This window comes from Phocoena sinus, chromosome 4 (assembly GCF_008692025.1).
Source record: "Phocoena sinus isolate mPhoSin1 chromosome 4, mPhoSin1.pri, whole genome shotgun sequence".
Taxonomy (NCBI): Eukaryota; Metazoa; Chordata; class Mammalia; order Artiodactyla; family Phocoenidae; genus Phocoena; species Phocoena sinus.
Window position 1 is genome coordinate 143,978,951 of NC_045766.1, and position 24,327 is coordinate 144,003,277.

The window sequence follows — 24,327 nt, forward strand, 5'->3', positions numbered from 1 at the left end:
TTATTTGGGTATTTTCTATTATTTGCTATGTTTTTCCATACTATTGAAACATATACATTTTTTATCGCTTTTCATGTCACTTATATTGTAATTTGCATCAGGGACCACACTGTGTGTCACGTTCTCCCATTTATTCTGTTTTTAGTGACCATTGTTCGTTACATCTTTCAGCGTTGACATAGCTTTAATTCACCTTAGATGCTGTGCTCCACCGCGTGTGTTTCCCATGTGATGACGCCCCGTTTTGGCTAGTCGTCTTCCTACCTGTGAACATTTATGAACTATTTATGAACTTTCTGCTGTTCCCCACGCAGCAGGGCACATGTGGGAGCGTTTCTGCCAGATGTTAACGCTGTGACTGGTGGTAGGAGGCTCTGGTCCCTTGTGAAATGTCTCTAAGTTGTGCTTCAAAGAGCCTGCCCGTTATGTCCCCAGCCGAGCACGAGAAGCCCTTTCTCCCCGTCTTGTGAGTAGGGGGTCTGCACTGCCTTCGGCCCCACTGCCCCCTGCCAGGGAATATGCAGACCCTGAAGCAGCCGAACTGGGTGCTTTGGTCCTGCCGTAACACACGTGTTTCCGGAGACACTGACGCCTCTGGTCACTTACCAGTGAGCTCCGGCCGTAACGTGGAAACAGACCTCGGTGTCACCAAAGGGCCTTGAAGGTCATTCCAGACAGTTTCGCCATTTTGCAGATGTGGGAACTAAGGCCCTGAGGAGGAGGTGACTATCCTCTGGGTGGAACTGTCCCCAGGTCTCCCGGCCTCTGCCCCCCCCATGCTCCCCCATGCTTGCTGTGCTCACCAGGCGGGGTCGGTGAAGGAAAGGGGCCTGTAATGACAGAGGGCCTGGAGCGCCCGGGGGCTGGGGCGAGGGAGGGACTGGAAAACGGTGAGGGAGGCTGGAGGTGTTGATGGTTTAGGTGGGGTCAGTTTCTCTAAAGTTCCACAATAAGCATGTTCACCAGAGGTTAGAAAGAGGAAGGAGGAGCTTGGTGGAGCGAGGCGCCAGGGTGAGGAGAAGGGATGTGATGTCTGAGTGACACAAGCAGCAGTGTGTGTGGCAGGTCCCTCCCCAGGAGAGCAGGGGTGTGTGTGTGTTTTATTCAGGTGATCAAAAGGCCTGTCACAAACTTGGTGCAAATCTGTAAGCACAGTGGACTCTCCTGCGGGGCTAGGTCCTGCCTTCTTGTCTCTGGGGGGCCTCCGGGCCCGGTTCACCTGACCCGTGAGCTCGCCGAGAGCCCCAGGGCGCCCCTGCTTCCCCCCCCCACCCCCCACCCACCGACAGGTGCTCCAGGAGCAGAAGGAGGGCGTGGCCCGTCTGCGTGGGGCAGGTGGTCAGAGCGGAGCCGGCCGGGCGAGCGGGCTTGAAGACGTTCTGGGGCTGCACAGGGGAGGGCCTTCTGGTGGGCGCTCATGTGGTCGCCCGGAGGGTACACACGGGCATAAGGGTCGCAGTGGCTCCTGACCGCACAGGACCTGTGGTGCCCGCCCCGTGCCCCGTCGACCAGCAGGGACAGTTGGTGCCTGACCACAAGCCGGAAGAGGCTGCGAGGCTGGGTGTTTGTTAATGCCCCTGCCCTGTTTTTATGTAATACACAACACAGCTGTAGAAAGCTAAATGCAGAAAATAAAACAGAAAAAAAACGAGGACAGGTGAGATTTACTCCCCCGGGTAACACAGATGGTGTGGGTGTGCATCTTTCCAGACTCCGTCCTAGACAAATATATAGGCGTACGTATTTTTACTTAAGAGGAATTGTGTGGCACTTAACTTCTTTCAGAAAACAAACTATCGTGAGTGTATCTCCTGGTTAGCATGTGACGTGTCGTGGCCACAGAGAAATCTATGTCAGCATCGCAGTTTCTCCGGCAGCTGGTGCTCGGTGTTGAGCGTGTGTCCCGTTTCCCTGTTGAGGGTGCTCTCATGTCCTCACCCGGTCCTCTGTCCTCCCATCATTAGCCACCAGGACACGGAGGAAGGAGAGGTTAAATAGCTTTCTGTGGGTGACAAAACCAGCGGGGGGTGACGCCAGGCCGCTGGACTCCCAGCAGGTGGTGGCCGCCACCCTCGCCCTGGAGATGTCACAGGAGACAGAGAGGGGCCGGCCGACACCGCAGTCCTGGGTGTTGAAGGTGCGTGTCGCGCACCAGGCACCGGCTGATAATTTTCCTAGGAAAGTGGCCCTGTCGAAGGGTTTGTATTTTTCAAGCTTTCGGTACAGGCCACCGAGGTTCTCCACGAAGGTCATGCGAACTGCATTTCCCACCCGCAGCCTGCACGGCCCGTCCACTTTATTTATAGGTCGAGTCACTTTTCACTGTGGGGTTGTAACAACAGCACACTGGTCGACTGTTTCAGGATGCGCTGCAGGAGATGTATAACCAGAAGGGCGTGTTTCCGGGGGAGCAGTTCAAACCCGCCCGGCGGCCGTGGACACTCCTGAACTTCCTCTTCTGGGCCACACTTCTCCTGTCTCCTCTCTTCAGTTTTGTCTTAGGCGTCTTTGCCAGTGGGTCTCCTCTTCTGATCCTGACGTTCCTGGGGTTTGTCGGGGCAGGTAATGAACGGGCGTGATGGCGCGGCTTGAGGTTGGGAGTCTTCCATGTGCCGGCTGCGGCGCCCAGGCCTGGAGATGGTCACCTGGGAGCCAGGATGCAACCTGAGCCTTGCCGGCCTCAGAGAGCTGCTCTGGCCACTGAACCACAGGGCCGTGAAGGCCACAGCCAGATTCCAGGGCCATCTGTCCAGAAAGCTGGCCGGCCATCCGCCCGCCTGGCATCTCCTTCTAAGAGCTGTGTGCGGAGGGCCTGGGCCACCGGTTTGAGCTCGGGCAGTTAGGGGCGTGGGCTGGTGTGATGGGCTGAGGTTCCCGGGACACTTTCGAGGCCCTGCGGCCCTGAGTGCACTGCTGGGCACCTGGTCTGTCGGGCACCTGGCTGGGCACTACGGCCCTCAGCCCTGGCTGAGAACTGCACCCCGCAGCGGGCGCACACACCCCCCACCCCGGGCTGGTGGGGGAGCAGAGCTGGCCGCCTCCCGGGACAGGCTGAGTGGGCAGGGCAGGGAGGGGCAGAGGAGGGGAGAAGGCCGGCCTGCCCCCCCCAAGGGAAGTCTGAGGCCGAAGGTCCGCCCGCCCCCATGACGATTTTTCCAGCTTGCCATCAATCAGTCTAACCTCACCTGTTTCCTATTTTAAAGCTTCCTTTGGAGTCCGCCGACTGATAGGAGTGACTGAAATAGAGAAAGGCTCCAGCTATGGAAACCAAGAATTTAAGAAAAAGGAATAATTAACGGCTGTGATTGAACACACATACACCTGACCGTGGGATCCAATTAACTCAATTAAAAACAGAACAACACACACAGAGCGGGGGCTGGGAAGAAAAGACACTTAGAAACTATTTTTCTTATTAACTGGTGACTAATATTGACCAATAAAACTTGAGCCAAGAGCAAAGCAGTCGGAAGACCTGCGGATGGAGACAGATGCCAGCCTCGCACCTGCGCGTCCGCTGCCGGCAGAGCGGCCCGGGGGACCCGCTCCCGGGACAACGGGTGTCACCGCTGCCGTCTCTCTAGAGCTCTGCCTGACAGGGAGCTTTTGGATGCTTTCTCTTCTCACACTTAGATCCAGTTTTTGGTTTTTATCCGTTATCTCGGGAATTTCCCCCTGCCCCTCGCCTCCTCCCCTGTTCTCCCTGCAAACTCTCTTCCCCCGTCGCCCTGGGGACGGTGTGCGCGGGTCCCGGCGTCCCCAGAGCACCCGCCGGTCCCGACCTGCTGGCACCTCGATTCCAGGCGATGGGGGCGGGGCTTGGGGACGTCCCCTCGGCGACAAGCACACTGGGCGGGGCTGGCGGCGGGACACGCCCCCCGGTCGTTTCCGGAGCGTCCTCGCGCTTCCCACCTAAGCCTGCCTGACACACCTTAAATCGGTTTTAAAGCGAGTGGAGCCCGAGAACGCGGTGAGATGTCGAGTCCTTCCCGTGCCTGGAGCTCAGCTCCTCTGTCCCACCCGGTCACCCCGCCGGGTGCAGGGCGGCCCCCTCCCCAGCCGGCCGGAGCCGGAGGCGCTGTGTGCCGGGGAGACCTCCGCCCGCAGCCCGCAGGACCGTTGGATTTTTGAAAAGGCAGTGTCACCATCACCCTGTCTTCTAAAGGAGACTGTTAACACGGAGCTTTTAGAGATTTTATTTTCACAGTTGATCTGTTGATGGCTCTCAACTTCCTGATGGAAGCTGGAGGTGGTGAGCCTTCCCCTCCGCTGCCACCCCCCTTCCGAGCAGATGCACTTGTCCTGGGGGAGGGTGACCGGAGTGCCCTGACCTCGTCCCCTTCAGCCTGCTGCCCTGGTGGGAGCCGTTTCTTCCTCAGAGGGAGGTATTTCGTGCGCGTTTGGCCGATGGCCTGGCCGGGCTGCTGGGCAGAGTGGGGGGACTGGGACGCCCTCCCCGCTCCCGCTGCAGCCCCGCACTCCGCCAGGCCATTCCACCGTCACCCTGCCTGCATCGGACTTTCGTCTTAAACGTTCAACTTGGTTTTTTTAAGTCACATTCCCCTCATCTTTTTTAGCAAGGGAAAGAAAAATAATGGGTGTTATCTCTGATAATACTGTAACCAGCGTTCAGGATAGAGGCAGGTTGAATTTTCTAGGGGAAAAGATGGAAGAAAGAGGCATGGAAAACATTATAAACTAAACTGGAAAAATGCATTGGCCCTAAGTATGCATTCAGGGGAGACTTATGGAAACAGCATATACCCTTCATAATGACACTACTGAATTGTGCATGGTAACCTTGGTGAAGGGACCAAGGTCACAGGGAAGCGAATCGCAGTTCTGGGCTCGCTCATGAGTGGTAGTGAATGCACACAAGTCCTCATGAGGTTGAAAGACAGCTTTGAAGTGCTTTCTCAGAAGAGAGCTTCCCTCTGCCACAAAGCACGTCTGCCCCTTCCCTTGGAGCCGCACCGAGCAGGGGGGCTGCGGTGAGCGGCTACCTTAGAGCTTACTTTTCTTCACACAGTGTACTGCTCGTCTGTCTGTGTGTTTATGTCATTTGCTAATTCACTAATCCCTAAAAATCTTAAAGGAAAAAGTTGAAGGGTACTACTGTGAAGGCATATTACCTGGAAAATGCAAATTTAGATCTTTTACCATTGAGTTAATGGTTCTTGCTTCCCAGCTAAGTTCCCTCCCCTTGAAATTAATACACAATGTGTAAATTCTATATTGAGTCAGCGATGAGCTGTGAAGACTCCTAGATGAATGGAGATTGAGACCACGTGTAGGTTTTAAATCTCAGTGACTTCCTTCTGATTTAACAAAGATTAGCTTGTGCATTTGAATACCAAGCCCTCTGAGAGCAATAAAAACTACACCATGAATGTTTGGGTTTTTTTTTTTTTTTTGGAGGGGTGGATTTTGCTTTTCACGCACTTCAGAAGGGAAGGGGGAGGCTCCTTTCATTTTTTAAATTAATAAATCTCAGAACAGTGTTTTTCTTATTTCTTTTCCCTTACCCCCTTTTGTTTCTGATGTTACCGTTGTCCAGATTCAGGCTGAATGTTGGGACAGTCGTGCTCGTCTTGGTCGGGGAGGACGTGCTCTAGATTGAAGTCGTTGGCAGCCCACACTCTCGGCCCTGGGCTGGGCGGGGCAAGGAATTTCTGTGGTGTTTGCTGACCTCTCTGCAGGGAAGGGGTCTGCTGACCTCTCTGTAGGGGCAGCCTCCAGGGCCAGCCCCCCTCCCACTGGAGATATACAAAGGGCGGGGCCCCAGGCCTTGGGCCCCTCCCACAAGTGCCCGACAGGCTGAGTTCTGAGCCCGGGTGCTGCTGGCCGGCGTGTTTCTCAGCTCAGGTCCCGGTGCCATGTCTTTTGTCACCTGCACACGTATCCTGGTGCAGCCTGGCGAGTAGAGTTTGGCTTCTGGGCCCTCCCCGTGTGTCCAGCAGTCCCCTCTGGGAAGTTCCAGGGGGCTTCTAGGGTGCCTGTGGCATTTCATGGTGACCTTGTGACAGCTACCAGCACCTGGGGGCTTTCTGGTCCCTCTCGGGGTCTTTGTGACAGCACTGAGCAGAGATGGCCTCACTCCTGCAGGTGAGCAGACGCTGGGGAAAGGCTTACCTGGTCGGGGAGACCACTGACAAGAGTTTTAACCCCAAAGAAAGAAGTGATGCCGGTCATCCGGTCTTTGGTGACGGCGTACGGGATGCATGGCCCTGTCTGTCCACAGCCCCTGCCTGAGAAGCACAGAGTCAGGCTGAAGAGTGGTCTCTACACAAACCACTCAGCAATGACACAAATCAGCAGCGTGAACAGAACTTTCTTGCAAAGGCAATGCAGGCATGATCGCCAGTCAGTTTGGAGTCTGCACCACGTTTGCCCCGCCCCCTCCCGTGCGCGCACACGCTCTTTGTCACACTAGTTACTGAGCACCAAAATCGCTCTGGGGAGAAAGCGGTGCATGCAGTCACGTGTAGGCCCAGAGCCGTCTCCAAGCTGTCCGCACCCATGGGACCCCCATTTGTGTCAGATTGGGGGTGAAGAATAAGTATCTCTCTGCATGTTGCTTTGTCTCTGCCCAAGACACCTGTAGACAAGCCAGATAGAATCTTCTCAGCCTAACTGATTGTCAGCTGAATTGTCCGACCCTGTGTGTGAACTCGTGCTGCAAATTTCTCACCCACAGCTGCATGCAGCCCCGGCATGCGACACACCGGGCAGTGGTGCCACGTGGCTTTCAACCCTCTGCAGTGTAACCGGGCTTAGGGTTAAAAGTTAAAACCATGGGCCTGACGTGCCTACCTGCCTTCCGTCTGGAGACAGCATGTCCCCGGCCCACGTGCCTGCCCCTCTCTCTAGCAAGTTAGCTCCCAAAGCAAAGGCAAGCCTCCCCAGCACCTGGGCGTGGCCCATGGCGCCGGCCACACCCCGGCCACGGCCCTGACTCGGTCCCACGAGGTGAGTGGTGCTGCCGGGTGTGCACAGATGTTCACGCGGGTTCTGCATCCTTGCGTATCAGGGCCAGGACACAAAAATGCAGGGACGTGTTTTGGGTAGGAGATGTCACACTGCACTCCGCTTGATGGAAGGGGTGGACACACGTGAATTAAGTTCGCTGCAAGCCTCAGCCACTAGCTCACTCGGTGGCAATGGTGGCGTTTCCCACAAAACGCTCTGGAAATAAGAGCGCTTCAGGGAGCCCAGGAAATCACAGGGTGGCTGACACCTGGCAGCAGCCGCGTGTTCTTTTCAAAGACAATTGAATCGCTTTAAAGTTTTAAGCTTTGTGATGACAAGTTCACTTGGAGTTTTCTTTTCCCATAAACTTTTCCGTTTCTTAACTTTTTGTTGCAAAAGTATTTTGGACAGAAGTTGAACTGTGAACGAGATGCTGACATGCACTAAATTGTATTAAACTGGAGTTACTTGATACCATGAAGAAATGCATCTGATCTACTCGTATTTATTGTCTCAGAATTGTACGTGGTGACAATCAAATAGTACTTGCCTAAACGCCAGGAAACTCACCGGCTTCTTAATCGTAAGGGTCGTCAGCAAGTGCTGTAGCTGTAAATGAAAATGTCTCTCTTTGGAAAATCACACCAACCATCGACTCAAATGTGTGGGACAGATGTTGGGGTTCTTTTTCTATTATCGACCCTCTGCCGCACCTGACCGTTGGCCGGCTTCAAAGGGTGATACATTGTATACAGGGTGCAAATGTATTATATGGATGCTTCCTTTTGTACACTTCATTTTTACAAATTTGCTACAGCTTTGTGTAGTTGAGGAGAGCGGTATTTTTGGTCTGTGGGAGCTTGTGGGGGGAGGGAGTGGGGGGAGCTATAACTTCGACTCTAAAAGCCTGTATCCCGAAAAACTGGCTGCATTTGCCGTGCGCTTGCGAAGGTCACTTTGTACGCAGGCGTGCTTGAGCCTGCCTGAGTGGCAGTATTTTCTAGATAAAATGCTGTGGGCGTCATACTTGTTGATTAAAATTGCTGCTGTGAAAGAGGGGGATAAAATAACCCCGCTACAAGAAAAAGTGACTGACTGCCTCCTTCTGTCCCTTTGCTTCTGGTCTGCGGAGGGTTTTCCCAGGGAAGGAAAGGCCCTCCAGGCACATCCTGGCCCGCGGGGTCCTCGCCTGAACAGACCCTCCCGAGGCTGGAACTGTTTCTCCGAGGCTGTCGTGAGGACACTTTCTGAGCCTTTCCATTTCATGTCAGTTGCTTTCGGAAGGGAAATCGAGAAGGAGAGCAATCGTCAGGCGGAAACAAGGGAGAAAATTCAGTTGGTGCATAAAGCATGCTAAGTGACCCTCTGCCTAAAAACGGGTCTTAAAAGCCATCCAGGACTAAAGGTTTCCAAAGTAGGCATGTATATATCAAAAACTATTTTTTTGTAAAAACAAATGCATTCTGTGGAGAAAACCCAGGAACGCTTTTTCTTTATAAAGAAAGGAACTCTTGTCAGAACCAAGAGCTAGTCCAGGGTCTCATTTGTCTGTCTTGTGAAAATAAATCGAGCTAAAAGAACCATGGTGTCACTTCTGCTCTGGGAACGGCCCCTGAGTATGTGCTTTTCTGCTCTGGGGCCGGTGCCGGCAGTGGGGATGGGCCCACGTCCGCCCTGAGACCTGGGAAAGCCGGGCTGGGACCGGCGCTCCTGGCGCGCACACGTCTACCCACGATGTAGCTTTAAAAATGTATCCTGAGTTCAGAGCATGCGAGGACCAGCACGTGCGTACAGGCGCCCCCCCCCATACACGCGTGTATTGGCACACACACACGCGCACACACAGGGACACACACAGCCCAGACAGCGAGGGGAGAGCTTGGGGTGGTCATACAGGAACAGCCCCACTAGGAAATGGGATGACACCCCAGGCCTGTGCTGGGGGCTCCCCCTCCCGTGTCTTCTCCCAGCGTGGAGCCTGAGAGCACAGCCCGGTCCAAGTGGCCGCCCAGCAGCAGGTCTGAAAGTGCTCCGCAAAGGCTGAACCCACAGTGGGGAGATGGAATTGTCCTGTGACAGCTCAGAGGAAGGGGGCGATGTTGCGTGCTCTGGGCTCCAGATCCACCAGGTAGTGGCGATGGTCCACCTACAGGAGCCCCGACATCCTGCCAGGGGTCGGAGACGCGGAGGGACCCCAAGTACTGAGAGGCCGGAGCCGCGGGGCAGGGGTGCACTGTCTGAGAAGGTGCTGCTGGCCTGCCCCAGGGGTCCTCTGGCTCCCCCCACCCCAAGCTCCTCAGTCATGGCTCAGGACCAGAAGACCTCTGGGACATGGTTGCCCCGCAGACCGTGCTAAAGCATCACCACTTACCGGTAAAGGATTCCGCTGATGTCTGATGAAACGGTCGGTCCCACCTGCCCAGGACTTTGTAAGAAAGCTGACCCACTGGGCCAGCCCAAGGCCTTGGAAGGCAGGGCGGTGGCCACCCCCCTGGGACTGTGCCCTCCGGACACAACACGGAGCTGTGCTCCTGGGCTCGGGATGGACCTGCAGTGCCCAAAGTCTGCCGGGCAGGTAAGCACTGTCGGCCACCCCTCCCGCTCAACCCTGTTTTCTGTGGCTCCAAACAGAAAATAGGGTTTGGGGCCAGCCTGCATCAGCTCCTTCTCCAGGGAAAGATTTGGTGCAGAAGGAGGGGGGCGCTATGGGCCCTGGGGAGGCTCAGGGTTTGGGGGGGTGCGTCCGGCATGGGGCTGCCCCTGGGGTCACGCAGGACTCCGGGTTTGGAGAGGCGCCCGCCCTTGGGCGTGGGAGACACGTAGTCCAGACGCCCCTCCTCAGCCCCGCTGTTCCCCTGGGACACCCCGCACATCGCCAGTGTCCTTGGCGCCCCAACGGCGCTGAGTCAGGACAAGCGTAAGGAGAAGCGTTTCTTCATGGTGGCTCGGTTTGCTGCACACTCTCCGGGACCCGATGACCCGCAGAGCTGCTGGGGGTGGAGGTGAAAGCACAGACGTGCCGTCCCTGCCAGCCCGCACGGCAGGCGCGCCGCAGAGTCCAGCCCTGCGCAGGGCCATCCGGAGTGCGGCTGACCCTTCTGTTGTTCCCACGCTCTGTCCCCAAGGAGGGAAACTCATTTTACTGTCCTGAACGCTGTTCCCACTTAGATTTTTTTTTTTTGGCTGCACCGCGTGGGATCTTAGTTCCCCGATGGGACTGAACCCACGCCCTCGGCAGCGAGAGCACAGAGTCCTAACCACTGGACCGCCAGGGAAGCCCCCCCCACTTAGACCTTTTGCAGTTCCTTTTCCAGTGTCCTTAGCACGAGTGAATTCCGCCCTCTGTCACAACCCCTGTTAACAGATGAGCACGTGGAATCTCCCGGGGAGACCTCCGCTTGTAGGATGTAAGTGACCCGCGCGTCATCATTGGGCATTCTTCCTGCTCGTCCCAGAAAGGGCTGCTACCCCACCCCAGGCGGGCGCTGGACTATAGTCTGGAGGTCGAAGGCCGCCCTCCCCCAGGACACGGCAGCAGCCAGCAGAGCGGACGCCTCTCGGCCAGGACATCCAGGTCTCCAGGGTTGGGGGAAGCAGGGGGCCGGGAGACGGACCTTGGGTCTCAGCCAACAAATGGCTCCCGGATCCCTCAGGCCTGCAGCACCCAGAGAAGCAGGAGAGCTGGCCTCGTGCCGGGCATGCCTGGAGAGGCCTGTGCTATCGGCTCCGTCCCAGCAGGAGACAGACAGAGACCCGCCCACCCAGTCAGGAGGGGTTAATGGGGGGCCACTCCCAGACACGGTGGTAGCCGGTCATCACTCAAAGGCGGCCAAGGCAGGTCTTCTTCCGCGACAGCTGCTGCAGGAGGGGGAGAGCCAGGGAGACCCGAGCCCTGCTCCCCACGCCAAGGCAGGAGGCTCCGGAAGGCTGGGCGCCCCAAAGGAAGGGCACAGGGCAGGGCTGGGGCCGTGAGGCCGGGCCACCCGGGCGAGCTAACTGGACGTGCCGGAGGCACCCTGCGGACAGGAGGCCGTGTTGCGCCTGGAGCGAGGGGCCCGGAGGGTAGGCCCTGACCTCCCCCGGGACAGGACGGGACGGGACGAGAAGGGGAGAGCGTGGGGCGCCCTGAGTGTTTGCTCCCTGGTCCTCAGGGCAGCGGCGCAGGGCGGGGAGGTTTACGTCTGAAGGTGAAGGGCGGAGGATTTGTAATCACAAGCCGGCTAGAGAAACCGCTCTGAGAGGGGCTCTGGGGGGGCCCCGCCTATCGCCAGGCGGGGCTGGAACAGGCAGGGGCCAGCAGAGCCGGGTCAGTCTCAGAGTGGGGTTTGGACAGAGCCGTTGGTCCCAGAGTCTTTGCAGTTCTCACCACCCTGCGGAAGGAGCTGGGGGACAAGGGCCGTCCTGCTAGCTGCCCCCTGGCGTGGCCCATAGGGGCACGGAGCCCCTGAAGCGGGGTCACCGGGGCTGGAGAGCAAAGGGAAGCCAACCTGCACAGAAGCTGCCGGAGGGAACTTGGGAAGGTCACGGCAGAGTGGGAAGGCGGGGAATTTCCAAGGGGCATCGCTGCACTACAGGGGAGGTCCCCCGCAGCACGCGTGGCCTGTGCTCTCACTCTCCCAGGGCTGTGATGAGTCGCCCGAAAGGCCTGGAGCTGGGGGGGGAAGCCCCAAGATGAACTTTGGGAAGGACAAAGAGCTGAAGTGAAAACGAAGCACCCCCAGCAAAGCAACCAGGCAATCAATTTCCAAGCGTTTGAAACAGACAGAAAGATGGAGAGAATAGTGAAAAGAATGCCCGTGTGTCCGTCCCCAAACCATGCAGCCTCGGGCGTCCTGGCATCCTAGCCGGAGGCCCATCCGTGGTGATATCCGTGGGCCAGGCCGTGTTCTGGGTGCTTCACACGTGGTAACTCAAATGTCCCATCAAACCAGGAGGAAACACTGCCGCAGTAGGTGGCAGAGCTAGAGGGGCTGGGCCGTGGTATCCCGGTCCTGCAGCCCCTGCCTTCCACGGGATGGCTCTCAGGACGTCACCCAGGTGAGCGGGATGGGGTCGCACTGAGGGCTCACCCTGCATTTTGCTGTCCTCATGGTCCAGCGTTGCTGCCGTATCATGCTTCTTTGTGTGGATACGTCAGAGTCTATTTTCCTGTTGGACTCGCAGGTGCACCATTTTTGGCTGCAGTGAATCTTCCGTCCACGTTTCTCTGCGCTCTGGTTCTGGTGCGAGAGCCTCGGGCGCATGTTTGGGGCTGGAACGGCTACATCGAGGAGGAAGGAGGCCCTGCTTTCCCAGATCTTCCCTTTGTTCCCAACCCCCACCCATGGGTGTGCGGTCACAGGTCCACGGCGAGTGTAAGTGCTGCCCCTACAGGGGTGCGAGGGGTCCCGTGTGGTTCAGCCTACGCCTCCCTGACCACTGGGTTGGGGGGGGGGGGCGGCAGTCCAGCCCCAGCACATGCGTGTTAGCTGTGGGAGCTTCTTCTGCAGAAGTGTTGTAACTTCCCTCCCTTTTCGAATTTGTTGCTGGCCTTCTGTTTATTGATTCCTGGACTTTCTTTATATAAGTCGGATGCACTCGTTTTTTTGGCGGTGTTATTCATTACCAAAGTCTTCTCATTTCTGCTTTGTTTTTTCCCTTTATTTTCGTGTCTTTTGATGCACAGAATTTTTTTCATTGAGTGGAACTGAATGTGTTCATCGTTTCCTTTGTGGTTTGGGACACTGTGTGCCTTGCTAAGAAATCCGTTCCCTTCCTGAAGTCATAACTGATTTTCTCACACTCTATTTTGAAAATTGTAATGTTTAGCTTTGAACCGAAATCCACCTGGAACTGAATTTGGGGGATGGCAAATAGAAGTAGGTATCCTAGGACTTCCCTTGTGGCGCAGTGGTTGAGAGTACCGCAAAAAAAAAAAAAAAAAAAAAAGAAAGAAGTAGGTACCCTATTTTATTTTACGTTTTCTGCCTGGGGAACAGATCACCCCAGGACCATTTGAAGATCCTGCCCTTTCCCACTGGTCAGCAGGGCCCCCAGGGTCACCGCAGGCCTCCTGACGTGACATGCGGGGTCTGCTCCTGGGCCCTTATCTCATGCAGTTGGCCCACCGGCCCCGTGTTTCTGATGGCTGTGGCTTCACAAGTAGTCCAGGCATCTGGTAAGGCAAGCCCTTGTTTTTTATTCTTCAAATTTTTCTTGGTTATTCAACAACCTTTATTCTTCCACACAGATTTTAGAATCAGCTCCTAAGTTCTATTTAAAAACCAACAAAACCTGTTGGAACTTTCCCTGACATGAGGCTGGATTAACTGGGGAGGACGGCCGTTTCCAACATCGATTCTTCCTGTGTGTGAACATTCTGTTCCTCCTCTCATATAATCCTCTTTCACGTCTTACAATAAAGTTTTATGATTTTTCCGTACAGATTATGCACTCCTCTTGTACCCATTCTGGGCTGTAGAGTCTTATGTGTGTCCCTCAAGTCAAGCTCGCTACTTTTATTTTTGCAATTTTCTATATCCTTGCTCATTTCTACCTGATAATCTATCATGAAGAGAAGGATATTAAAATTCCACACAAAGTTGGCATTGTCCATTTCTCCTTGAAGTTCTATCAATTTTTGTTTTCTATTGCTTGGTGCCTATGAATTTACAATTATTTTCTTGGTGAGCTGCTTTTTGCTCTAAATCGAATCTAATGTTAATATAGCTACATATTACTTTTCTTGCCTAGTGTATAATTTTTCCTTCCTTTTAACTTATCTGTGTCTTTATATATATATATATATATATATATATATTTTTTTTTTTTTTTTTTTTTTTTTCCGGTACACGGGCCTCTCACTGTTGTGGCCTCTCCCGTTGCGGAGCACAGGCTCCAGACGCGCAGGCCCAGCGGACACGGCTCACGGGCCCAGCCGCTCCGTGGCATGTGGGATCCTCCCGGACCAGGGCACGAACCCGCGTCCCCTGCATCGGCAGGCGGACTCCCAACCCCTGCGCCAGCAGGGAAGCCGTCTTTCTCGTTTTTACCCCCAAAGTCACTGTTGCTATTTTCAGAGAGTTCCCATTTGCCTGGATTTCCCCGCATCTGCAGCTTCTGGGGTCCTCGGCCCTATTTCATCTTAGGACCCCACCCTGGGCTCATTCTCCTCGAAACAAACCTTTGGGAACTTCCTTGAGTGGGCCCGGTTGTAGTAAACGTCTCAATTTTAGCTTTTCTGCAAATGTCTTTATCTCATCCTGGTTTTGAAATGGGAGTTTTAGCTGTGTGGTAATTACAAGGCATCATTGCTTTCTCTCAGTATTTTAAGACATTTTCCACTTTTCTTGCTGGGAGGTCAGCGGACAGGATCTTATCGTTCCCCCACCACCACCAGTTGCTAAGCCGTCCTTTCTCTCTGTCTGATCTAAAATTCTCCCCGCTCTTTGTCTTCGCTGTCTGTAGCGGCACTAGAATATGTCAGAGCGTGAATTTATTTTTATCTGGCTTGAAATTTGACTTGCCCCTTGCATCTGAGAATATAGTCTTTTATCAGTTCTAGAAATTTCTCAGCCATCATCGTGTTTCACATATTGCCTCTGTTGCATTCCCTCCCGCCTTCTCTCTGCAGCTCCAGCCAGGTGTGCTATACCTGCTTTTCCATTGCCAGGTCTCAGACCCTCTTTCCCGTGCTCCACCTCTGGGTCTCTGCACCACCTCTGGGTCTCAGGGGCATTTCTGTCCATCTGTTGGTTTGCACATTCTCTCAGCAGCCGCATCTAATCTGCTCTCTAAACTGTCCACCGAGTCTTAAAATTTACATTTTCATCACTATGTTTTTTAAAAGGGAAAAAACACTTCTCTTTTTCATATAGTATCACGTTTCCGCCTCGTGCTTTTGCTGTTCTTTCAACACTTGAAACATTTTGTACCCACGAAACCGCGAATGGCTAAAAGACCCAGAGTCCCTGAGTTCTGGAAATACCCGTCCTCACCCAGCACACGCAGGGACAGGCCGCTCTCTGGGGAGGTACCGCCTTTCTTTGATTATGCCTGAGGAACGCTAAGTGACCGGAGGTGGCCGTAGCTTTGTTTCTGTGCAGTACTTAGTGTATCCTCCATGGAGCACCCTCCACGTTTCCCCCAAACCAGAACCTCTAGTCCAACAGGATCTAAGGTCGCAGGGATGAGAAGCACACATTTTGCAAGTGGGTTTCTGGGATCGATGGTGAGAGGACCCAACCCTACCCCCCACCGTGGGTCCCCAGTGGCGTATTACTGGGGAGTCTGGCTATGGGGAGACATGACTGTACATTCCGCTCTTGGCTAAATACATAGACCGTGTCCTGGAGCTTAACGCCCTACCCCCACAGTCGCTGAGCCTTGGCTCTGCAGGCCGTTTTCTGGGGCTGGCTGCCCTGGGGGATGGGGAACCAGTGACACAGCAGTGGTCTCTGTGGCCACAGCTCTCCTGCTGTGAAGTGAGTCCCCGATCTGAGGCTGTGATGCGTGAGGTCTCCTGACTGTGAGCTCGGCACTTCAAGAACCCTTGGATAGCGGTGCGGGCCCAGGCCCTGGGGGCAGGGGAGCAAGCCCCTGGCTGGAGCTGATGTCACCTCTGGTGGTGATGACTCACTGCCCTCTCCAGTGTGGATGGAGGTCTCCTGTCACCAATCTACCCCCAACTGGCTGGTTGGGCGCCTTGGGAAAAAGGCCACTGTCATGGGCTCAGCATCAGAGTCTTCTGCTGGCGGGCTGGACATTCGGCCACATCATCCTCGGAGAGCGGGGGCACGAGCTGTCCCGTGCAGTGGCCCGTGAGTGAGATGCTGACACCTGCCCGATGGCCCGATGAGCCATCTGTCCACCTGGTTTTTCTCTGCGATGGATGTTCTCTGTGGACGTTGGCGGGACACAAAGATCCACGTGTGTTGTGCCGCCCCCTTAGACCAATCCACTTTCCCTAAGGCATCCCATGGATGCCTTTCCCCCGAACCTTCTGGATCTGGTTTTCTGATTTTGCTGCTTCCAGGCAGCTGAGTAGTGAGTGAGCCGAGCCATTCATCGCTGCCCAGAAGTCCTCCCGTGGCATCACCTCAAGCCACCCCTCCCTCTGTCCAAAGGCACGGCGCAGCGATCTCTCTGATCTCTGCCCACTGGTCTTCAGGGCCACCTGCGTGGGCTGGGGTGCAGTCGCTGTGCATGTTCCTTTGGCGCCATCATACGAGGCTGAGCCACTCATGAATCAGACCCAGGATGCTCCCTCTAGTAGCGTCTTGGGACTTAGGGGACACCCCCAAGGGGCAAGGTGTGGCTGAGAGGGAGGTGTCAGGGTGACAGAGGTGACACGAGGGGCGGGACCACGGTCTGTGTCACTTCTTCGTGCTCAGACTTGATACCAAACGTCCCATTTCCATCTTGGGACAGACGCTGCTGCCCCTGCCCATCCTATGACCCAGTGGTTTGAGAGCACCTAGCTTGGGAAGGACGGTTCCAATCACACCTGACATCCCGTGCTGAGGCCATCAGGATGTACCAGGACCCAAGACCCGCTTGGCAAACAGCGTTTAGTTCTCTGATGCAGAAGGCATGGCATCACTGCAGAATCTTAGGGTCCTGGGCTGCGACCTTCCTGTGGGGCTGTTCCCGCCGCCACCAGGGAGCTGAGTTTGGTGGAAGCATCCTCGACCACCATACTGGCCGTGGAGGGCGGCCACCTGAGCTTCTCCACGACGGCAGTGCCCCACGCTACTGCGTCCCCTCTGCCTTAGTGGAGTGGGGGGGACCTCTGACCTTCCTCAGAACACTAGTCGGATGGCGGGTTCTCCAACCGCACGTGTGAATCTGCTAGAACTCTTCGCCTCCTGAGCCTCCAGGCCCCTCCCCCACACCCTGCCCAGGTAGTGCTGGCATCTCCATGTGCTACAGGGCGTCACCACGGCCATGCCCCAGGGCAGCCCATCCGCAGCACGTCAGGAGCACCCCAGACACCCCACCCAGCACGCTGGTGATCCCGAGCTCTGGGGCAGAGTGCCCAGCTCCACAGCCTCTTCCCTCCCCGGCCTTACGCTCTGCACCCCTGCCCCTACCGTCCAGTCCCCTAAGGACCGCTCCCACGCGGGAGCCAGACGCTGCACCGAAGCAGGCAGAGCCCGCGTTCCCCTGCTCAGGTTAGGCTCAGGCCTGGCCCTCGTGGCTGTTCTGGAATCAAGGACTGGTGGCAGCTGGGGGCCGCCTGACTCAGGGAAGGCCTCTGCGGGTCTCCAGGGAAGGGGGGGGTGCCCTCCCTCATACGGGAGAGGGAGGCTGCTTTGCCGGCCCAGAGCTCGGGGCAGCTTGGGGTTCACGACTTGCAGGCAGGTCTGGTACACTTTTCGCTCCTGAGTCTCGGGGTCCCGTTCCCACCCCGTGCCTTGTCGTCAGCACAGGAGGCCCACAGAGTCACGTGGCTAGATCGCCTTGAGGCTGTGCCTCTCTCGTGATTCAGGTGACCAACCGTCCCAGCGTTCCTGGGACTGTCCTGGTTCTAGCCCTGAAAGTCCCACATCCTCGGAAACAAACGCCTCGGTCGTGGGCAGTCAGTCACCTGGGCCTGATTTTCAGGACAGGCCAATTACAAGTGGGGTGACTGACTGTCCAGGGACAGAACCCGAGAACCCCGCTGAGGGCCCGGGCCAGTGCGCTGCCTGAAACCAGAACTGGCCGGAACCATCGTCATTTAAATCAGGGAAGCATCTCATCACTAACACTATGTTCAAACAAGGGGATGCCGAGTTAAGAATTAACAGATGTACAGGGAGTGAGACTGGTTAGTTCAGGAGCCGAGGTTAGATTCACCTGGGGGACTCGACTGTGTCCCCGGGGCAGCGTTCCTCTCACTCGTAACCTGACTTGCCAGCAAAGATTGAGAAGTCATGTGGGGGCACGGACAGAGCGAGGATGAACACAGTGGCCTGTTTCTGGAGGCCTGCAGCCACCCAGGGCCTTCCTGGCACGCAGCTGGTGCGTCCGCGGCCACACAACCCGCTTAGGGGGTGGCCCAGACTAATGGCCACTTAAAAATGCATGACCTCGGCTCCAGCCAGGTGCTGGGTGGTGTTGGGAGGCTCGATCCCTGAGGTCTCTCCAGAGGGCCCTGGAATCAGCATCTACTCCGCCTCCTGCCGCCCTCCCTTTGCCGGCCCCCCCACCCCCCTCGGGGCAAATGCTGCCGCCCTGAGCTCTGTCACCGGCTTCTCTCATCGCAGGGGTGTCTGCCGAGCGAGCGGGCTTGACGGTCTGCACGGGCACACGGCACCAGGACGGACCCCGGGCTGCCAGGGCTGAGGCTGCTGTTCGGCGCATTTCCCACCCAAGTGCACCAAGCGCGTCAAACATACCGTTTCCCATCCCGCCCCCAGCGGCTCCCAGCGGGTCCCAGCCTCAGGTTAGGCTGCAGGACCTGGCTCTGGCAATCCTGCAAGGCGCCAGGGTGTGGGCCACCGTGTGGACTGGGGTTGCAGCTCCCAGGCCGGGGACGGAGGCTCCTCTCAGGTGGGAGCTGTCTCTGTGCATCTCTGCTTTCAGAGCGGCCCCTCTGGTCTGAGTCCGGCCTTCTCTTGCAGGACTTTGCCGCGATCAGCGCAGCCCAGAGCGCCCTGCCGTCACCTCGGGGCTCCAGCCAGCCATGCTCTGCACCCAAGCCCAGCAGGTGGCGCCTTGTCTGAGTACTTAGTCATCACAGAGCAGAGCCCACTCTCATGGCGTTAGCTGCAAGTGATAGGAACCCTAACAGCGGCCTAAACAAGGAGTGAGTCATTGCCCACAATGAGAACAGAGCCAGGTCCGTGCTGACCTGCGCTGCAGCTTGGCAAGGTCAGGGCCAGCGCGTCGTCTGTGCAGCCAGCGCAGGCTGGAGCGTAGCTGGACACGTGCACACTTGGCCCGGCAGCGTCCACGGCAGAGGCCGTGACAGGCTGTGGGGTGTCAGCCGACCATCTCCCCAACGTGCACGGCCTCCCAGCACCTGTGTTCTCAGGAGGACTGCCTGGAGGGAGTCTGAAGAGCCCAAAGCCCCCTAGGCTGAACCTCCACTGGTGGAAGTGAGTCCTGAGCAAACTGGCTGGCGAGGAATTTGGGAAGTGAGGGGCCCGTGGGCCCAGGACCCTCCAGTGACTGACAGCGGGAAGTGACAGCTGCCTGAGAAAGGCCGGGTGCAGCAGTTGCCGTGGTTACCATACACCCTCTGCCAGGGACACAGGGGCCGCGCCGCTGAGGAAGGGGCCTGCCTGCTTTTCTCCCGCCGCGGAGCGCAGGCTCCGGACGCGCAGGCTCAGTGGCCATGGCTCACGGGCCCAGCCTCTCCGCGGCACGCGGGATCCTCCCGGACCGGGGCACGAACCCGCGTCCCCCGCATCGGCAGGCGGACTCTCAACCACTGCGTCACCGGGGAAGCCCCGGGCCTGCCTGCTTTTAAAGACAGTCCTTAAGACGTCACTTTATTATAAAGAACCCCAAACCCACCCAGTTTTATTGAGTGGGATGTCTGTCAGCGTGTAAAGTTCAGATGAGAAAAATCCCTCCATTTCCAGGAGGGTTCTTGAATGAGAGGAAAGGTTAAAAGTACTTAATGCACTCGCCCTATAACCCAGCACGCATGGAGAGGTCCCAGTCTCCCAGGGCCTGTCTACTCGTGTCTCCTTCCCCTACTCCCCGTGGACAGGCAGGCCCGGCGGCCACACCCCTCCTCTGAGCAGCTGGCGGTCTGACCCGACGGTGCTGAAGGCCCTGTCATTTTGACGGACACTGCGAGTCCACACCCACGGAAGTGGCTGCCTTGCACGGGAGGCCCGTTTCCCACCCTGTCACCCATTCGGTGTGTTGTCAGACTGGATTTTTGCCAGTTTGATGGGTGTGAGATGACAGAAAATTTATATTGGGCTCTGTCCTGGGTTCATGCAACAGAGCTCCTGAAACCTTTGTAAATTCCCAAGTGACAGGAGCATCTTTTGTCCCAATGAGGTGACTCTGGGTGGCTCCTGGGTCGGGGCGGGTCATCAGAAAGACCAATCCAGGATGAGAACCTTGGAGCTTTCAGCCCTGCCTCCCATCCTCTTAAGGAAGGAGGGGGCTGGAAATGGAGTTAATAATCGGTCACGCCGATGGGAGGAAGGCTCCTGGAATCCCACTAGTGTGGGTTTGGAGAGCGTCCAGTTTGTTGGACACATCCACATAATTGGAGGAGTAATGCACCCCAACTCCCCGGGGACAGAAGCCCCTGTACTCAGGACCCTCCCAGACCTCGCCCTGTGTATCTCTTCATCTGGGTTTTCATCTGTGCCCTTCATCATATCCTTTAACAAACTGGTAAATGAAAAGAAGTGTTTCCCTGAGTTCTGTGAGCCACTCTAGCAAATTATTTGGACCCAGGAGGGGGTCATGGAAACTTTCACTTGGTGGCCAAGTCGGGCAAAAACTATGGGGAACCTGAGGACCTACTTCTTACAAACTGGCCTGGGGGTGGTTCACATCTTCACCTCTTTTTATTGGGTTTTTCTTTTTCTTCTTGGTTTGCAGGAGCTCTTTATATATTGTATATTGGGAAGATTAGCCCTTTATGATATGTTACCATTTTTTTTCCAGCTTGTCTTTTATCTTTTGACTTTGCTTATGATATTTTTTCCCAGGCGTGTGTTTTTATTTTTACCCAAATTCATCAACCTTTTACTTTTTGGTCTCTGGATTTTGACACATACTAGAAAGGCCTTCTTCACTCCAGGGTCATAAAGAAATTTGTTGTGTTTTCTTCTAATGATTTCGTGGTTTCACTTTCTACGTGTACATTTTAAAAAACTCATTCATTCACTTTTGGCTGCACTGGGTCCTCGTTGCTGCGCGCGGGCTTTCTCTAGTTGCGGCGAGCAGGGGCTACTCTTTGTTGCGGTGCGCGGGCTTCTCATTGCAGTGGCTTCTCTTGCTGCGGAGCACGGGCTCTAGGCAGGCAGGCTTCAGTAGTTGTGGCACACGGGCTCAGTAGTTGTGGCTCACGGGCTCTACAGCACAGGCTCAGTAGTTGTGGCACTCAGGCTTAGTTGCTCCACGGCATGTGGGATCTTCCCGGACGAGGGATCAAACGGAATCCCTGGCGGATTCTTAACCATTGCACCACCAGGGAAGTCCCTTCTACATGTAAATTTTTGATCTCCCTGAGGCGAGGATTTAATCTGATCTTTTTCTACTTGGGTACTTAGTTGTCCCAACATAATTTATTAAATGTCTGTCTATTTGATGACTCTTTTTCAAATATCTTCTAAGCCTCACAGAAGCTCTATAAGATTGGTATTGATTCTATTTGATAAATAGATCCAAAATGGTACAATGGAGATAAGAGCTATTCAGTGGCTGGGATTCAATTAGATACATGTATGTAAATCCCTTAGCACACAGTAACTGCTAATAGATGGTATTTTTAAAAATCACTGCACTCAATGAGAATCCCTCTGAGACACAGAATCACAGAATCAGCCCGGGTGGTGTGGTGGCCACAGGGCAGCAGGCAGATAAATGAACAGGAAAGTCTTCTTGCTTGTGTTGTTGCACTAATTCGGCCCCATTGCTGAAAATAGTTATAAAAAGAACAGAAGTGCAATCTGTGCTTCTTTATTCAGTGCCTCTCAGTCTCTCCTTACACTTCCAAACGATTTTCATTTAAGTCCACTTTTTTACCTTTTGATTTGAAATTCCGACTTTATCACATACTAAATCCCCATACGTAGTTGGGTCTATTTCTGATTTTCTAATTTTGTTCCACTGTTCTGTGGGTAGCACGTAGTCCCTTGCACTCGTTTTAGTTCTTAAGGCTTCGTGGAACGCTTTGCAAGGGTGCTCTAGGGTTTGCTCGTTACTCTTCTTTACAGGGCTTTCCTGGCTGTCCTCTTTTGTTTAGTTTTCATATCATTTTTTTGAAATCAGCTTTTCTAGAAGCAGAGAAACAAGCTTGTTGGTACTTTTAATTGTAAGGCTTGCATTAAATTTAGAAGTCGATTTAGGGAGAATTGGCGTATCCACGATGTTGAGTTGTCCCAGCCGAGAGCATGCAAATCAACTTTGGGGTCTTTGAAGGTTTTTCTCATACGAGTTTCGCACATTCCTTGTTACAGGTATTCACAGATACTTTATCTTTTTTGTTGTTGCTATCGTGAGGTTCTCTCTCCCATATCTTCTACACAGTACACACACACACACACACACACACAATCTGCCGATCACTATAGACATATATGAAGTCTACTGTATATTAACACAATATTGATTAATTTTAATATACTATTAATTTTAATATATTTTAATTTATTTAGGGGGGCTTTTTTTTTTAACTTGCTCCAGTTTATTTTATTTTACTCTTTTGTCTGCATTGAGTCTTCGTTGCTGTGTGTGGGCTGTAGGTGCGCGGGCTTCAGTAGTTGTGGCACGTGGACTCAGTAGTTGTGGCTTACAGGCTGTAGAGTGCAGGCTCAGTAGTTGTGGAGCACAGGCTTAACCATTCTGCGGCATGTGGGATCTTCCCAGACTCGGGCTCGAACTCATGTCCCCTGCATTGGCAGGTGGACTTTTAACCACTGCACCACCAGGGAAGCTCTTATTTTAATTTTAAAAGAAATCGGCTAAACTCTCTTATTATTTGTGCTCATTTAAAATGGATTCTTTATTGAATCTGATTTCCAAAATAGTGATCGTTTTCATGCCTCTAATTTCTTTCTCTTGCCTGATGGCGCTGATGATGGGTATCTAGTTCAGTGTTACACAGGGGTAATGGGATTGGGGACTCCTGTCTTGTTTCTGACTTTAATGGGAGTAAGTCCAGAGTCTCCTCATTATGTATAGTGCTGAGTGTGGGGCTGGTATTTATACGAGTATAATGTTATACTGTTGCTAAGTTAAGGAAGAATCCATCAATTCCTATCTTATGAAGCATTTCTTTTTAACTTCAAGAATGACTCATGAATTTGGGAAATGCTTTTTCTGACTGAATAGAGATAATCATAAGGGTTTTATCCTTAAATCTATTAATATTATGGGTTATATGAATAGATTTTCTAATATTAACTTGCTTTTTCACTTTTGCTTCGAACTCTACTTGGTAATAGATTATTCTTTAAGAGTTGATGGATCGGACTTCCCTGGTGGCAGAGTGGTTACGAGTCTGCCTGCCAGTGCAGGGGACATGGGTTCGAACCCTGGTCGGGGAGGATCCCACGTGCCGCGGAGCCACTAAGCCTGTGCACCACAACTACTGAGCCTGCGCTCTAGAGCCCGCGAACCACAACTACTGAGCCCGTGCGCCACAACTACTGAAGCCTGCGCACCTAAAGCCTGTGCTCCGCAACAAGAGAAGCCACCACAATGAGAAGCCCGTGGACCGCAACGAAGAGTAGCCTCCGCTCGCCGCAACTAGAGAAAGCCCGTGAACAGCAACGAAGACCCGACGCAGCCAAAAATAAATGAATTTAAAAAAAGAGAGTTGATGGATCCTATTTGCTAATATTTTATTTAAGGGTTTAGCATTGATATTTGTAAGTTACACTGATTTCTCTTTGTGTGCAGCCTTCATCAGGTTTTGGCATCAATAGTACACTTCTTCAGTTAAAAAAAGTTGTAAGTTTTCCTTCTTAGTCTATGCTATGGAGTAGTTTTAAAGATGGGTAGACTTTCCCTGGGAAACTGTCTGATTGGGTGGGATTTGGGGGGTCTTAAACTACTTTTTCTATTTCTTATTTGGAAATTATCTGTTTGGTCTTCCTATGTTTATGAGTCAATTTTTTCCTAGAAAATTAAATTTCATCATGGTTTAAATTTTATTTTAAACTAATAGTTGCTTAAATTAATTAGTACAAATTAGTCATTTAAATTAAAGACTTTTTTTTGTCTCTGTGGTTATTTCTCACCTTGTCATTTTTATTTTGTGTATTTGTACTTTCTCTCCCCTTTTCCTTCACCCAATTAGCTAGTCACTTACTTGCTTTTTCCAAAGTGCCAGATTCTTTCTTTCTACAGCTTTCTATTTTCTCACTTCTTTTGTCTTTATTAACTCCTTCCCTTTTTTTTTAAACATCTTTATTGGAGTGTAATTGCTTTACAATGGTGTTGGTTTCTGCTGTATAACAAAGTGGATCAGCTATATGTATACATATATCCCCGTATTCCCTCCCTCTTGCGTCTCCCTCCCACCCTCCCTATCCCACCCCTCTAGGTGGTCCCAAAGCACCGAGCTGATCTCCCCGTGCGATGCAGCTGCTTCCCACTAGCTATCTATTTTACGTTTGGTAGTGTATATATGTCAATGCTGCTCTGTCACTTCGTCCCAGCTTACCCTTCCCCCTCCCCGTGTCCTCAAGTCCA

At 53.8% G+C, this 24,327-nt stretch overlaps 1 protein-coding gene across 4 annotated transcripts in view; it reads left to right on the top strand.

Moving 5' to 3' along the window:
* Positions 1 to 8,549, top strand: part of AGPAT3 (1-acylglycerol-3-phosphate O-acyltransferase 3) — a 98,515-nt gene extending 89,966 nt beyond the window's left edge. For all 4 annotated transcript variants that reach the window (XM_032629977.1, XM_032629976.1, XM_032629979.1 and 1 more), the window contains 2 exons: positions 2,364 to 2,562; positions 3,204 to 8,549. In XM_032629977.1, coding sequence (XP_032485868.1) covers positions 2,364 to 2,562; positions 3,204 to 3,292 — 288 coding nt within the window. In that variant the 3' untranslated portion in view covers positions 3,293 to 8,549. The remainder of the gene's footprint in view (positions 1 to 2,363; positions 2,563 to 3,203) is intronic.
* The last annotated feature ends 15,778 nt before the right edge of the window (positions 8,550 to 24,327 follow it).